The sequence below is a fragment of the Arvicola amphibius genome, chromosome 11 (genome assembly GCF_903992535.2).
Source record: "Arvicola amphibius chromosome 11, mArvAmp1.2, whole genome shotgun sequence".
Lineage (NCBI taxonomy): Eukaryota > Metazoa > Chordata > Mammalia > Rodentia > Cricetidae > Arvicola > Arvicola amphibius.
Window position 1 is genome coordinate 116268300 of NC_052057.2, and position 17325 is coordinate 116285624.

At 47.5% G+C, this 17325-nt stretch overlaps 1 protein-coding gene across 3 annotated transcripts in view; it reads left to right on the forward strand.

Moving 5' to 3' along the window:
• The window catches only part of Chd7 (chromodomain helicase DNA binding protein 7), a 179199-nt gene that overhangs the window by 47541 nt on the left and 114333 nt on the right, over nt 1-17325 (forward strand). For all 3 annotated transcript variants that reach the window (XM_038347339.2, XM_038347342.2, XM_038347340.2), the window contains exon 2: nt 12041-13849. In XM_038347339.2, coding sequence (XP_038203267.1) covers nt 12212-13849 — 1638 coding nt within the window. In that variant the 5' untranslated portion in view covers nt 12041-12211. The remainder of the gene's footprint in view (nt 1-12040; nt 13850-17325) is intronic.

Genomic DNA, 17325 nt, shown 5'->3' on the forward strand with positions numbered 1-17325 from the left:
ACACACACACACACACAGAGCCTCCCTGATCTGGGACACCCTCTCCTACACACACACACACACACACACACACACACACACACACACACACGCACAGAGCCTCCCTGATGTGTGTGTGTGTGGACATTTGAGTGTGTTCTGTGCTCTTCAGCCACAGGGAAGAGTCTGGTGGCTTAGTTAACTTTTGGTTTTGAGCACTGACCCCTGAGCTTTGCACGCTCTGAACACACACCTTCACCTCTCAGGTCTTGCCCGTGAATCTTAAACCATGATGAAAAACCTCTGTATTTCCTCCACTTAATTCAGTAGTACCAGGCACGTGACTGTTAAGTTCTGGTTGCAGCAAGTGTGACAGACAAACTTGAGTTTTTAAATTTTCTCTTTAATAGCTGGGGATGTGGCTCCGTTCGGTGCCTCAGAATGTGGGTAGAAGGTTGCTAGGTTCTTTGGCCCTGTTGGTAGGAAACAAAACACCCAGCTATACTTCCTGTCCTCCCTAGGTTTGGGAAGGGCCAGAGCAGGTGATTACACAAGCAGGAGGTAGGGAGGTAGCAGAGCGTGCTGTTCTTCTGGATGGCACAGGATTAGCAGAAATAGTGATGTTGTAATTCCCGCTTCGGTTCATGCGCCTGCCTGTGTGAGGAAAGGCCCTGAGGAGCCAGCACAGCTCAGGCTGCGTCTGTGCTGGGAAAGGAGGTGCTGCTTGTGCACCGAGACGTTGGAAGATGGCCGATTCTGGCATGCCCAGCCTTTCCTTCATGTGCCCACGTAGGGGAGGTATTGGACATATTTAGAGGCGGAGCAGGGAATATTGAAATGGTTCACAATGAAAGAAATATCAAAATATAGCCCATAGTCAGAGCTTAACCTTGAAAAGGGTGCATGTCCAAAGAACAATAAGAAGAATGGAAAGAACTTCATCACAGTTAAAGAAACAGAAAACTTGCATTCATTCTGCAGGATGGTGCCCAATTCTGGCAGATCAAATTCTGTAATTACTAAATTTGCATGTAGTGAGGACAAGTTATCTAGATACTGATGGTCCAGACAATTTCAAGTGCAAAGCAGCGTGTAAAATTTTTTCTAGATCTGGGCAGTGGTGGTACACACCTTTAATCCCAGTAATTGGGAGGCAGAGACAGGCAGATCTCTTTGAGTTCAAGGCCAGCTTGGTCTACAGAGCTACAGAGTTCCTGGACTAGCTCAGAAGCTACTGGAAAACTTGAACCCCTCTCCCTCCCTCCCTTTAAAAAAAAAACAACAAAAAAACTAGAAGCTGTTTCACTACTTTAGGGTAGCGGAGTTTTAGGTAGTGGAGTCCCAGGACAACCAGGTCTACACAGAGAAGCCCTGTTTCAGAAAACAAAACAAAACAAACATGAAAATCTGAGATATGTTTGCTTTTGCCACTGGTGTGGATTGGCCTGAAACCAAGTAAACAGTGAGAAATCTTTAGATAGATTCATCCACCACCCCCACCCCCCACCCGTCAGTCTGTCTGAGACAGGTCTGCTGCATAGACCTGGCTGTTCTGGAACTCAGAGATCCTCTTTCCTCTACCTCCTTAGTGAGGATTCACGATCTGTGCCGCTACACCCAGCTGAACTCTTTAGAATCTTCGCGATGGTTTTATAGCAAAACCTCTTAAAATTACCTCTGAGAAACAGGCATGAGGTAGAGAATTCTCTATCTTTGTAGATATGGTAGACATTGGGATAGGAACCTGGAGTGTGGCTAGGTAGGATATGCTATAAATGTGATTACTGAGGATAATAACCTAACATTTTAATACAATTTTTTGTTTTTGTTTTTGAGACAGGGTTTCTCTGTGTAATAGTCCTGGCTGTCCTGGAACTAGCTCTTGTAGACCAGGCTGGCTTTGAACTCCCAGAGATCCGCCTGCCTCTGCCTCCCGAGTGCTGGGATTAAAGGTGTGCGCCACCACCGCCCAGCTTTAATACAGAAACTTAATTAGCAACCTATGTGGAGGGTTAAGTTTGATAAAATCTTAGAAATGGAGGAGTGCAGCTGCCTGAGGTATTAGTAGGTCTTAGTCCTTATTTTAAAGTTGGATAGGTGTCTGGTTCTTCATGTAATCTTCTGCTAAACCAAGTATAAAATAAACCGAGGAATCTTTCCAGGCAGCCGTAAACCACTGCGGTTACTCTCCAGGTCTGGACACAGCTCGTCTGACCACATGGAACCTTTCTTACCGTGAGGGTCTGTCCTTCCGTTTTGCCAACTTAAGCTGTACTTCAGAGTTAATCTGTGATCAAAACGAACACATTGTAGACATTGGAGATGGAAGACATCATTTCGAACTGAAACCCAAGATTTGCAATAGCAGCCTAGTTGCAGTAATCTTGCCCACGTAAAGCACAGAGTCAGAAGCGGCTTGGGAGGTGATTTTCAGGGGGAATCAGGTTATTACAGTCAGCATTCAAAATAGCATGTTGATATGGGAAAATAGTAACAGTTTGTTAGGAAATCCAATGTAATAAAAAGATTTAGCTTATGAGTAAATTTGCTTAGATATTAAAAGTGTCTTATCGAATTAATTTTTCTGCAGCACAGAGCTATTTGGGGAAGGAAACCTGCACGGTTCTGTGGAATGAGAGAGCAGCTTATAGTTGAGCCTTGCCTGTAGATGCCGGAAAATATAAAGTTAAATATATGGAGCTTGTGGAGAAAAGCCTTTTTAATCACAAGCTAATGTGAGCAGAGCATTTAATTGGCCCAGAGACACATCAGGGTGGCTTTAGCGGCATAAAACTGGCAGTTCTGATTATTCTCAAATACTTGAATATAGTAAATGTAGGTGTAAAGATGTTTTTCAGCTATGTTAAATTTTGAAATGATTTTGAAATAGTGAGTATGAAACTATTTGCTCTGCATTCGGCCTAATTCCCTCTCACCTGTCAACCCGATTTATTTGAAATCGGAATTGAGTGACTTGCTTATTGAGTGTGTAGCTATGTTTCTTGCTGTGGATCTAACCTTCTGAGAGTACCTGCAGTTTTCTAAAGCACTTTCTCAGATGCTCTTCAGATGTCTCAACCACCTTTATGATTCTGTCTGTTGCTACACTGCTCGCTTCTCTGGAAATTTGATCTTAAATGATTCCTGAGTATTTCTCTTTTGTGTTAGTCTGATGCCCAAGGCGTCAGCTAGTCCTAGAAGGCCCTCCAGCTAGCTGAGGGGCCCCTGCTTTTTCTCTCCTATGGTACTTGCTTGTAAGTGTGTTCAAGTTTATTCACGACAGGCAAGGCCTTCTAGCAAAGAGAACAACTTATTTTTATCTGTGGTGTTGCCTAAAGTTTTTTTTTTTTAAAATAGGGAAAAGAATGTTGCTAGTTATGCTGGAGAGATTTATGTAACTTGACACAAACTATAGTCACGTGAGGAAAGAAAACCTCAATGAAGAAAAGATCAGGCTGTGGGCCAGCCTGTAGGGCATTTTGTTAAGTAGTGACTCATGGGCAAAGGTCCAGCATGTAGTGGTTGGAGCTGCCTTTGGGCTGGTGGTCCAAGATTATATAAGAAAGCAGACTGACCAGGCCATGTAGGCAAACCACTGAGAAGCACCCACCTCTGTGGGCTCTGCCTTAGCTCCTGCCTTCAAGTTCCTTCCCTTCGTGAGTTCCCATACTGACTTCCTTCAGTGATGGACCACACTGTGGAAGTGTGAGTCAGATAACCCTCCCCAGCTTGCTCTTTAGTCCCTTGAAGTGGTTGAACATTGACTAAGACACCAGTATGTCACAAACCCCCTCTAATGACCCCCTGATTCCACCGTTCAAATCAGGAAGCATTGAGTACCTTTACATTTTTAAAAAATTATTTTAGGTGTATGGGTATTTTGCTTGCCTATATGTCTGTGCACCATATGCATGCATGGTGCCCACAGCGGTCAGAAGAGGGTGTCAGATTTCCTAGACCTGGAGGTATAGATTGTTGTAAGGCACTGTGTGGGTGCTGGGAATTGAAGACAGGTCCTCTGGAAGAGCAGCCAGTGCCCTCCCTTAATGCTCACCCACCATCTCTCCAACCCAAGTGAATACACTTTTAAACTGCCCCGGAAATCTGAAAAAAAAAATGTATTTCCACTTTCCAGAACTCTTTTCAATGTAAAAGAATATAGGAAATGTCCATTGCAGTTGGCTGGCTCAGCGGTGGAAAGTAATCCAAGAGCAGGAACTCTGGGCTGCCCTCAGCATGTTGTCCTTGTCCTGCCTGCCTCTGGTGTCCTCTGTGATGCCTGGGTACCTGCACAGAGGGTGGCCCCAGGGTATCTCTTCCCTGGTTCTTCTGCTTCACACCCATTTGTTAGATGGATGTGTGTAGAGGAAACTAGAGGCTCAAAATGGATAAAAAGTGAGTAGAGAAATGCTTTCTGATGTTAATTTTTTATTTTTATTTTTTGTTTGTTTTTTGAGACGGTTTCTTTGTGTAGCTTTGACTGTCATGGAACTCGCTCTGTAGACCAGGCTGACTTCAAACTCACAGAGATCCACCTGCCTCTGCCTCTCAAGTGCTGGGATTAAAGGCGTGTGCCACCACCACCACCCGGTTAGGAAGTTTTATAAAATTTATATTAGTCTTCCTTCAGTCTTTGACAGGATGGTTAAGTCTGGAATTTAATTTTTCTTCAACTTACATATGATCCCCCTGCCCCAGACGGTTTCTTTGTGTAGTCCTGGCTGTCCTAAAGTAACTCTACAGACCTACGTCTACAGACCAGGCTGACCTAGAACTCACAGAGATCTGCCTGCTCTACCTCATTAAAGGTGTGCACCACTGCTGCCTGGCTTAAATATGTTAATTAAAAAGTTTATGTATTCTTGAATCTGCCTCTACATTTGCTCTTCTATCTTCTGTATTCATTTACAATTTAAAGTTAGTTAAAGCTACTTAGGATAACATTAAGACGTTATGAGATTACATACATATTTATGTACAAGGATATAGTACAATTGTGTGCATAGACGTGTACGTTCTCACTGCTCTTGTGCTGTCTGATGTCAACGGTCAGCATTATTAGAATGTGTGACAGGGCCATGCTACATTGCATGCAGCATGAAAACCATGCTGAATTTGTTTTACCTAGGTATGGTAGGAGGCGAGCTGCCTTTGGGCTAAGGTCAGGCTGGTTCCTGCCTGCTCATGGTCTACCTTCAAGGAACTGGCTTCAGGGATGACAGTTGAGGCTGGGTTGCGGAGTGAAGGCCTTTCTCTGAAGGATGTAATTTCTGATTTTTTTGTACCAGAGTGGCACAACTTGGGGATGGGGCAATATGATCGTTTTGATCATTTAGAAAAAAAATGCCCGGGCCCTCAGTGTCTGGAGTTGTTCGCCCAGTGCTGTTTGATTTGTTACCTTTAAGGCAAACACCAGTTCTCAGCTCGTGGGGGTGGGGGGAATTATCATCTGAAAGGCAGTTTAGACTATCCAGACATCTCAAGGTCATGTAGAAATAACTGAAAGGTTTCAGCAAGAACCTGTGAAATAGTGCATTGTGTAATGCAGCACTAGACTATTGTTAACTGAATTTTCTTGCTTACCGAAATGGTTGGTAAGCAGATGGACATATCTTTAAAAGTAAACCACTCTTAGATGCCCTCTGCTTTTCAGATTTGCCACTGAGGACTGGAGGAACTTTTTTGGATGAAGTCAGTATTGTTGGCCAGTTGCAGATGCCTGCAGGGCGGCCTTTTTCCCCTTAAATGCTTTGTCATTGTATGGCTTGCTTGGTTCCCTGAAACAAGTGTCTCTTGCTATTGTTTGTTCTCACTTGAAGTGGTCCTCCATCCTGCCACAGAGGGAAAACTCCCAGTCTGAGAGCAGGGTGTCCCAGCATTCCTATGCAGATCCCATCGCGGGGCTGGAGTTGTCTGACACTATTTCTCCTAGCAGGCAGAGGTCCGTGTTCCTGTCCTTAGACCCCTGCTCAAGTGGTAAGTCTCCAGGAAGAGTCAGGGCATTGGCAAAACACAAAGCAGAGTGAGTGGTGCTTTGTAACTCTCAGCTAGGTGGCCCTACCGGGGAGGGTCTTAGAACCAGCTCAAGGAGGGAGTCTGGAAACATCTTCAGACAGGTGTTAACAAGGACCTTAGATGAGAAAGAAGCCCGGCTGCCCTTGAGGTGGCGAGGAGGCCAGAGGAAAACAGGTTGCAGAAGGGTGGTTGTTAATCCTTCAGGGCTTGATGCACCTCAGAAGGGAGTGTTAGGGCAGAGGGAAAAAATTTTGGGAAGTTCAGAATGGAGGGGTACTCGGGCACCCGAGGAAAGCATGCGTCCAGCCACACTCAGACATTTATACAGGATCCTGAAAGCCAAGGGAAGGCCCTTAAGGATTTCACCAGATGTAAGAAATGACTCAATAGCACTACAGAGGATTGGCCATGCCTGGGACTTGGCAGAACCAGGACACCTTCCAATTTCATGTCCTTCACTAACCCCCAGTAGCCTGCCCAGGACGAGGAGGTGGTCGAGGAGGAGGATGGGGAGGAAGTGGTGGTTCAGGTCCAGATGGACCTGAGGGAGGGTGAGCGAGTTCAGAATATTTGAGGGGGTTTTCTAGAGCAGCAAGGGCCACATCTGTTTGGCTCAGCATTGTGTATGCAGGGTGTCAGATGGCCGCTGTGGTCTTACGTCATCACGACTGCTTATTGCCTGCTGGAGAAACTGAGAGCCCTCCATGCAAGCCTTGTTAAGCTTTAAAACTTACTTTGTGGTTCCGGCAATCAAATCCAGGGTCATATGCTTGCCAAGCAGACATGCTACCCCAAGGTGCACGACCCGTCCCGTGGTATTCATTCATTCATTCATTCATTCATTCATTCATTCGGTGGTGTTTTTGAGACAGGGTCTCACTCTGTAGCACTGGCTTGGAATTTGTTATGTAGACCGGGCTGGTCTTGAACTCACAGTGATCCACCTGCCTCTGCCTCTTGAGTTCTGAGATTAAAGGTGTGAGTCAGCACGCCCAGCTCCCAGTTTTAGTTTTGATACATCATTTGGACTAAGGCAGGCTTTCAGAAGGAACTCCTATCTGTCTAAACACTTCTCTGTGAATTAAGAGTTATTCCTCTCATAGCTAAACTTCTCAGAAACAGAAAGGTCAGAAAACAGAGAAAGGAGAGGTTTTATAGGTTGAAAGTGTAGTTAAAATGGATATTTGGAAAACACTCTACATCACAAGGGATGGTATTGGCGTTTGAAATAATACCAACCTTTGTGATCAAGAATGGGGGTACCATTCAATATGGCCTCTTTCTGGAAAGGGTCCTCAAGGGGAAATGAATGATGTTGCTGTCCTGGGCTTTCTGCACCGATGGAGGTGTTCCCTGTGTGCACTGTCTGGTGAATGGCTCTTGAGCACTTGAATGCGGTTTGTAAGAGTAAGAACTGCATTTTTAAAATTTTGATGATTTTAAATGGTAACATAGCTGCTGGTGTTGACAGTGCAGTTACAGCATATCAGCAATGCCCAAGCAAATAAATGAGGAAGAAAGTGTGGGCTTGGCCAGAGAGTTCCGGAAGGGCACCACTTGGTCCAGGAGGCAGATCTGAAGCTGGTGATGAACCGATTTCTGATGTTGTTTGGAGGCACTTCCCGAGTCCCTCATCTAGACGCTTGTCAGCTGGATAGATGCCCTTCCCAACAGCAAGCATTGTCCCCACTGGACTTTCCTCTCTCCAAGTTGGCTGTGGGAGACTGTGTTGGGGTAGAGAGATGGCCGCCCATGGGCACTGTCCAGGGTTCTCAGCAGAGAGCGCTTTATCTTCTATGTGTGCATCTATCTTCACCACAGGGATTCCGTTCTTCACTTGGGGTGTGAGTGGCCTCTCTTTGGGCTGTGGTGAGGGTGCTGGTGTGCTGTGTGCCAGTTCACACCTTTGGAGACTGATGGACTCCACCCTCCGACCAGAATCTGCCGGTTCTTCTCAGGTCCTTCAGAGGTAGGGAAGTTGAAAGGGCCACAAATGAAGTTAGCTGTAGCCAAGGAATCCTCAGCATCTCGGCGCACACCCTAGGACTTCACACAAGGTGTGCGGGATGCTCCTGGTTGAACTGCATCTGACAGGTGTTTGGAACTCCCTTGTTTCTGACAAGAAGTCTGCAGCTCTGTGGTGCTACAGTAAATCTCAAGTGTACAGAAGGGTAGTGGTGGCGCACGCCTTTAATCCCAGCCCTCAGGAGGCAGAAGCAGGAGGATCTCTGTGAGCTTGAGGCCAGCCTGGTCTTTAGGACTGTTATACAAAGAAACCCTGCCTTGAAAAACAAAACAAAACAAAAACCCCAAACAAAAACTCAAATGCACAAATGCTGTTCTGCGTTCAGAATCATGGGGTAAATAGGAAATGGTTAAGTTTGAGGTTGGAAAGTCTCCGCATTAAGCAATCAGTGTGACAGTGGATAATAAAAACTAGCCTATCATGAAGTTGTTTTACATTCTTAAATATTTATAACTTCTCATTGACCTCTTGTATATCTGTTGCTTGCAATGCTGATTTTTTTTAATTTTCGATTTAAAAAAATTTTAAGAATTGAGCCCTTGGTTTTATATGTGCTTGGCAATCATTGAGCTACATCCTCGGCTCAGCAAGCATTGAGCCACATCCTCCGCTCATTGCTGGTTCTTTGTGCTGTTTACTTGTTTCGCTGTGCACGTTTATTCCCAGGGAAGTGGCCAGCAGTCCCTGCTTGGTTCTCTGGAAACTGTCTTAGAAGGGCTTGAATTTACTTCACTTTGAAGAAGCATTGTTTTACCCCCCCCCCCCCCCCCAGGGAGGCCCAAGGTTGGCTCCAGTCTTCTGTCATCTTTGCCATGCGTCAGTTTCCAGTTTGGGGAACCTTTTGTTATTAAAATGTTTTTTATAAGACACTTAGTCCGTTAACCTATCAAAGGGTTTTTCATCTGTGAAGAGGAGCTTGGGGCAGGAGGCCCGAAAGTGCTCACCAGCTCAGAACTGCTTCTAGCTGGTATTGTGGTGTACTTCTGCCCATGCTGATAGTTCTCTTAGGTGACAGTTTTGCACCCCCTTGCTCACTTCCGAATGCATGAGTCTTGCGAACTCTCCTTCAGGTCACAGCAGGTTTCATAGGGTTAAGTGGAAATTATGAAAATGCATTTCACTCTCATGACTACTTTAATACATAGCTCCTAGAAAGTGAACGCCTTTTTATGATTGTGACTCAGGTGTGGCCCACTTGACAGTAGTGTGCAGCCATAGGCGATGCAGACATTGAGTGTGCAGAAGGACGAAACCTTCACAATAGAGTTTTATTTTAAATATTTTATAAAGCCAGAATATCTCATACTGCAGCTGCAACCTGGGCATTCAGATGGTCTTAATGCAATAAAAAGGCAACCAATATCAATTAATTAGGTTAGCTCAGGTCAAAAGTATGGAGGATAGTTACCAGGTGGATTCCTGGCACCATTGCCAGTTGGTCTTAGGGGCCACAAAGGAGCGAGGTGGTGTTGCCGGCCCAAAAGCTAGCCGTCACCGACGGTAGACTGCGGAGCCACAGGTTTTTAACTCCTCTGCCGGGGGCACACCTGAGTGTGGTCACAGCTGCACTGGGTGACATGCTTACTTGATACCATTTAATGCTGGCATTTTTCATGCCTCCGGGAGCGGATTCTTAATGGGAATGAGTAGGGAACCGGAAGGAGGGGAACAAAGCCAAGTGTCTGGTATAATTACTCTCAGTGAGGCCCTGTTTTGTCTCATGCCCGCACAACTTCCTTTCCCCTTCTGCTGGACCCTTAGCTGGTGAAATGCAATTGCCAGCTCCACCGCTGCTGCTCCACGCTGGCTCTGGATGCCCCGGGCTCCCTGGTCCTGCAGGAGGGAGGGTACCAGGGGGCCTCTGTGCTCCCTTCCCCCAGCGCAGAGGGGGCCAGGATCTTCCCAGGCTGTATCATCCCCCTCCCCCGATGCTTGGTGGGCCCCAGCCAAGGAAGCTGTTGGGGCATGAAGCAAGGTCTTCCAGAACATATAAGCCATACTACTTTCCTTAAGCTGGCGTGCGAAGTGGGCTGCATGGCAGGCTTAAGCTGTTTGCAAGTCCACGGTACCTATTTATTTCCTGGAAAGTTAAGAGCGAGCCTCGACGAAGTGAAGACTGACTTTAAGCCTTTTAGGTCAGGCACAAGTTTAGTTTATCGTTATTTGTTGCATTTGGCACTGGAGAGTTCCACTACCGGGCTCTGGATTTCCAGTCATTCCCTGGCAGAGCAGCACATTTCCGTCAGAACGGCTTTCACGTGTGCCCGGTTCTTCCGTCTGACCTCTGCATTAGGAGAAAGTCGATCAGAAAGCTGACGGCAGTTAGTGGCAGAGCGAGAAGACCTTTGCTGGCAGCTGTCACCTGAAAGCCCTGGACCTGGAGACCCTCTCAGGTGTCATGTCTACAGTGCTGACAGTGAGCAGGAATGTTGTTTACATTTTCATAGACAGAGCTCCCTCCGTGGTAGGAATATGTTAGAATAGGGCAGGTGGAGCGGATGGTGTCTGTCTCACTGGGTGGTTCCTCAGCAGAGTTGCTCATTTCCATATCCTCGCAGAAGTGCGCAGCAGAATTCATGACCGAGTTTGCTTAGGGCATCGCCAGAACGTCTTCACCGTGTGTGCTTTTGTGCCCCAAGTGGGTCAGTATCACACAGTGCCTGGTGTGCTTGTAAGAGGAAATCAATGGGTTAAATTCCAAAGATGTCTAAGATTTCGGGCATTTTTCTTATGTGAACTCATTCTTTATTAGGTTGTTGACTGAACAAGCAGTGAACAAAAGCACTTGTCTGTTTTGCTTGTTGAAGCATTCTTCAGATGAAATTGGCTATTTTTATCTGACCCCAAACCTATCAGAAAGAGTTTACAGAGAAGTCAGAGCACCTTCAATATATACATCTCCCTCCTATGCTACAGTCTAGCTATAGGGCTGCAGCTCTACTTCTAGACTGTTTGCCTAGGAGGTAGAGGCACGCGCCAGCTAGCCACACTCCCTCCTGCTGTGTCCTGCTTTGTCCTATACGAGTTTGAAAAGGTCTGGTGGATATTTTTAACTTGATTCTGTTAAAGTAACATCCAGTTTTGACTAGTTTCTAAAGAGGCCTCTGTCTCTACCAACAAGAATAGTCACCGGCTGTCCGCTAGTTTTCCTGAGTGGTCACCTGGGGTCCTTAGCCCTCGGCAGAGCCGACGGTGGGGCATAATGAAGCTGGTGTCTGGACCCTGCCACCGTCCGCCCCACAGATCTGGAACACGGTGGGCCCAGAGCCATGTGTCAGATCGTTCCTCATGAAGAATGAAAGCTTTTCTTTTAGTCCGCTTCTGAATCTTGCCTATTCCTGCTATTAAGCATAATGAAATTATGAATTTATTGTGCTGTTCTCAAGCTTGCTTTTCAACCTCATTATGGGCGCTTTCTTGTCAGAGGCCTGTGTTGCCGCCGCGCAGTTGTATGTGGGCTGTAAATATCTAATTTGTACAAAATGACTGATTTTGGTATTTGTGTAATCCTCCAGTCAATTTCACTAAGTTGGGCTTTTCGCGGTCCTTGGTGCTGTGCTCATCTGATTACCGTGATGCTCAGGGGAGTGGGGTTAAGGGCGCCTGTTGGTAACCAGAGCATTTCCAGGGCTTTGGTTCAGCAGATGGGTTGCTTGGCTATATTCATACATCTGCCTGCCTGCCTGCCTGCTGTGGCAGCTGCTGCTGCTTCATGTTGTGTTCTTTTGTTCCGTTCCATCCAAGAACGCAATGTGAGGAAGTGTAGTGAATGGATTAATTTAAGGTTAAGGTTAGTGTTTTGCTGGCTTTCTACGTAACCGATCATAATGCGTCGGGGAGAAGCTAATGAGTTTCCCTTAAAGTGAGCTAGATTTGTAAAATACAGCCCAGCATGGGGCCTAGATCAGTATTGTTGATGGAAGCTAAATTCAAATGTGTAAAATACTGGCAGTTTTTATCACTGGTTCCTAATTCTTTGTTTTCTTTTTCTCTTCCTTCCTACCCACCGCTCCCTTCCAGGACCTCTATCCAGACTTCGCCCGACACTGCAGGGTCCAAGAGAATTAAAGAAATTTAGAATGACATGAAGAAGATTAGTCAAGGATTGTAGGCTTTGAGGACAAGCCCCTCAGTGAGGAAGCACAGACAAGCTCCCGAGCTGTGTTTGCAGGAGCCGTGTGTTGGAAGAAGATGGCGGATCCAGGAATGATGAGTCTCTTTGGCGAGGATGGGAATATATTCAGTGAGGGCCTCGAAGGCCTTGGGGAATGTGGCTACCCTGAAAACCCAGTGAACCCCATGGGTCAGCAGATGCCCATGGAACAAGGCTTCCCCTCCTTACAGCCACCCCTTCATCATCCTTCCACCAATCAGAATCAAACCAAGTTGACCCATTTTGATCACTATAATCAGTACGAACAGAAGATGCATCTGATGGATCAGCCTAGCAGAATGATGGGCAGCGCCCCTGGGAACGGGCTGGCATCTCCGCACTCACAGTTCCACACCCCCCCTGTCCAGGTGCCACACGGAGGCGGCGGCGGCAGTCAGATGGGAGTCTACCCCGGCATGCAGAGCGAAAGGCATGGGCAGTCTTTTGTGGACAGTGGTTCCATGTGGGGCCCGCGGGCCGTCCAGGTACCGGACCAGATCCGAGCCCCCTACCAGCAGCAGCAACCGCAGCCAGCTCCGTCGGGGCCGCCGGCACAGGGCCACCCCCAGCACATGCAGCCCATGGGCAACTATATGGCGCGCGGGGATTTTTCCATGCAGCAGCATGGCCAGCCGCAGCAGAGGATGGGCCAGTTTCCCCAAGGTCAAGAGGGCCTCAGCCAGGGAAATCCTTTCATTGCCACCTCAGGACCCGGCCACTTGTCGCACCTGCCCCAGCAGAGCCCCAGCATGGCCCCTTCCCTGCGCCACCCGGTGCAGCAGTTCCACCACCCCCCGACTGCTCTCCACGGGGAATCCGTGGCCCACAGTCCCAGATTCTCCCCAAATCCTCCTCAACAAGGGGCCGTCCGGCCGCAAACCCTTAACTTTAGTTCTCGGAGCCAGACGGTCCCCTCCCCTACTGTAAACAACTCAGGGCAGTACTCTCGATACCCTTACAGTAACCTAAATCAGGGATTAGTTAACAGTACAGGGATGAATCAGAACTTAGGCCTTACAAACAGTTCTCCAATGAATCAGTCCGTACCAAGATACCCCAATGCTGTAGGATTCCCGTCAAGCAGTGGTCAAGGACTAAGGCACCAGCAGCCCATCCACGCCAGTGGCTCACTTAACCAAATGAACACACAAACTATGCATCCTTCACAGCCTCAGGGAACTTATGCCTCTCCACCTCCCATGTCACCCATGAAAGCAATGAGTAATCCAGCAGGCACGCCTCCTCCGCAAGTCAGGCCCGGAAGTGCTGGGATGCCCATGGAAGTTGGCAGTTATCCAAATATGCCCCACCCTCAGCCGTCTCACCAGCCCCCTGGTGCCATGGGACTCGGACAGAGGAATATAGGCCCCAGAAACATGCAGCAGCCTCGTCCATTCATGGGCATGTCCTCGGCACCGAGGGAGTTGACCGGGCACATGAGACCAAACGGTTGTCCTGGTGTTGGCCTTGCAGATCCACAAGCCATCCAGGAACGACTGATCCCCGGCCCACAGCATCCTGGTCAACAGCCATCTTTTCAGCAGCTGCCAACCTGCCCTCCACTCCAGCCCCACCCAGGCTTACATCAGTCTTCCCCGCCACACCCTCATCACCAGCCTTGGGCACAACTCCACCCGTCACCCCAGAGTACCCCGCAGAAAGTGCCTGTGCATCAGGTAAGGAGACGCTGCGGGGCCCGCCTGCACTGTGGTGTGAGAGCCAGCATGGCCGCCTTGTCTGATAAGCATGGTGAAAATGGTTTCCTCGTGAACACCTTGAGATTTTAGCCTGTAGGTTGTCTTCACCCCTTTGACGGCCTTTATTTACTTATTTACTAACTTTCTGGCTCATTCATTCAAGAATTCCTTAATCCCTATGTCCTGGAAATTATACTAGATGTAATGATGTAGTTGACGGAGACTAGGCTCACTCGTCAGAAAGTTTTTGTTTTGTTATCATCTCTCCCCTCCTCCTTTCTCTGTCTGAAAAATACAGTTTTTGTGCATTAGCATCCCCTCCCTCCTTTCGTTCACCTTCTGTGGGAAGCTGTGGAATCCGTGAGTTTACCAGCTGGAGAGAGTGGATTTGCGTTGTAGGAAAGGACAGCGAGCGGTGGCGGAGAGGAGCTGGTTTGAGGTTTGTGCACCAGCACTGAAGGAGCATATTTCGCTTTCCCAGTTTATATTTACAAAGACATTTTTCCTCCTTTGTATATTTTGGTCTTCGTGACCTTGGCCTGTTAGAAAGCAGTGTTCCTGATCAGGTTTTTCTGAGTGCCTGTTCATCCCCCAGCTCTGCAGGTCTTCATGGGTGGGGGCACCGTGGGCAACTTCAGAGCCGTAGGGTGTACTGCTTCTTCCGGGTGGACTTGGTCATTGGAGAACAGGGCCTGTGTGTGAACACACAAAACAGTGAAAGATCATGGGTGCTTGTGTAACAGATGTCCCGGAAGAGGAAATTCCTGCAAAGGCCGACTGCTTGGAATTCCATTCAAACTTACCTTAGGGAAGCGATCCCTGAAGACTCTGTGCGGTTTTAAGGTGATTCCTCAAACACGCACCTGGAGTTGAGCTTCCTGCATGGGGAAATGGTTCAGTGGGAAGCTTCTGATTAGGGAGAGCTGTTGGGATCTTGCGTTCTGTTTTAAGGAATTGAGCTGAAAGGAGGACTTCAAAGCGGTGATGGTGCCGTCGTAGGACAGATGGGTGGCAATGGGAAAAGGACCCGGCTGTCCAGGATTGCAGAGACAGAGGGGAGCAGAACAGGTCGAAGCTGTGTGAGGTCAAGGGGCCTCCCTTTTGGCGGATTCAGCACAGAGGTCAGCAGAGTGGCCCTGAGGCTCCACCCGGCCCTGGCTACCAGAATGAAGGGATAGTTGCTCTGGTCTGGTGCATCTGGGGTCTCAGGAGCAGTGCAGAAAGGCCATGGCGTGTGTACCCTTCTGCAGAGGTGGCACGGCTTACACAGCTGACTTCCCATGAGAGGGAATGGTCAGCCCCCTGGAGGGGGATTCTGGAGTCTGTCCTGACTGTTGCCTCCAGGGTGCTCAGAGGATGGTAGGAAACAGCCCACTGAGCAGCTGCCATCAGAGCCCAAGGTCCTGGTGAGGAACCAGCTCCAGGGCCAGCACTCAGCTTTCCTTCCTGTCTGCTCAGGGTCAAACACTCCGTGGTGCTGTCCTTAGATGAGTCAACCTGGGTACCTCCAAGGCAGAAAAGCACGTGACTGAGCTTTGGGGAAGTAGTTTTAATCCCCGGAAGTGGAAGTGTTCTCAAAAAAGAAGGGATCTTGACAGCGCTGGTTTCTGACTCCTCTCCCCAGCAGCTGGAAGATGAGCACAAGTTTGTAGGGGCTCCCTGAGGAGACTGTAGTGGTCCCCGAATGAAGTTGCTCTTTTCCCGGTTTTCAGGGTTTCCAGAGAACAGTATCCTCCAGCTTCTGAGCTGGAGGCTGGTGCAGAGTGCTATAGTCTGGAGACCCCAAGGGCACTGCTCTCAAAAGACAAACTCAACACTTTGCAAGGTCTTAGATGCGGACGTTTGAGCTATGTTCCTTTGCATGTTCAGTTTTGTTTGTATTTTTTTTTGGTATTTACTTTCCGGTTTTTGCTTAACTTCGGATCCTCTTCAGATCCTGGGGCAGTCAGTTTTGAAAATGAAGTCAGAAGGACATTAGAATCCCTGTGTTCCCCTTTGCAGCTTGTTGATATCGGACAAGTGACTTAACCTCCCCGAACCCGATAGTTCAGTGACACCAGAAAAATGGTACCAGTCCCAAATGTTAGGATCAGGAGGGGTGACAAGCACCCCTGACTGTGTCCATTATGGAGGCCCACGACAGTCTGTGCTCCTCTAGGCTGTGGTTATGACCCTCTGACCTCAAGCTTCTTTTTATGATTGTGATTGTATGTTTGGACAAAATGTAAAGTTAATTTTATCTTAAAGAAACTGATTACGAACAAGGAAGTTTCACCTAAGCCATAAAATAGTAAGTTTGACTTGTGAAGATCGGCACTGCCCACGTTGCAGGCTGTGAGGAGGTTGGTGTGTGAGTAATTCAGAATGCTCCCAACGTAATCTAGAATCTCTCCTCCTGGATGGCTCATTCTGGGCCCTAGTGAGCGCATCTTTCTAACTGAGCTTGGCTTTAGCATCACCAAGCCCATGTGATCTTCATATATGATGGAGTTCTAGATTGTGACAGGCACCCAGGAAGCTATTCTGTTAGTTTGAAATAAGCTGATGAGCTGTGACCCGCTAGCTGAATTACCACATTTAGATAGACCTGTTGACTTGAGGTTTGCCACTTTTTTAAAAAAAATTTATTTATTATGTATACAATATTCTGTCTGTGTGTATGTTTGCAGGCCAGAAGAGGGCACCAGACCTCATTACAGATGGTTGTGAGCCACCATGTGGTTGCCGGGAATTGAACTCAGGACCTTTGGAAGAGCAGGCAATGCTCTTAACCTCTGAGCCATCTCTCCAGCCCGGTTTTCCACTTTTTTATTTTAATTTTTTGAGACAGGGTTTCTGTGAGTAACAGCTCTGGGTGTCCTGGAACTTAAACCTGCTTTGTAGACCAGGCTGGTCTCAAATTCACAGAGCTCCTCCTGCCTCTCCCTCCTAAGTGCTGGGATTAAAGGCGTGTGCCACCACCCCTGGCAAGTTTTTCCACTTTTAAAAAGCAAGTTGTGTTCCTTAAATATTTCGTAGGTTCAGATTAGGTCCTTTATGAATTGCATAATGCTCAAAGATGTCTAGAGATGACTTTTATAACAAAGAATAAACAAAGCAAAATGTGGGATCAAAAAGTTTATTGATTGAAAATGTGAAAAGCTACATTATTGTGCATGGACGTATTTGTTAATGGAAGCGTGGTAAGATTTGTAGGGAAATGGAAACTATAGCTTGTAGTTCTTTTTCAGTAGCTCATGCAATGGTTCCGAAGCCTTTCTTCAGATTCTGAATATCCATCAAATTGACTGGGACTGTAAACGCCACACAATTTACATCATGTGGGTTATTTGTATTGCTGTGTACTTACTGCCTTAGAAATTCAAACTCAAGTTCAAAGTTTGAACAGATGCTTGGAATGTGTAAGTCCCTGGGTTGACATCCCCACCCCCCATCCCTGTGCCAGTCATGGTCCT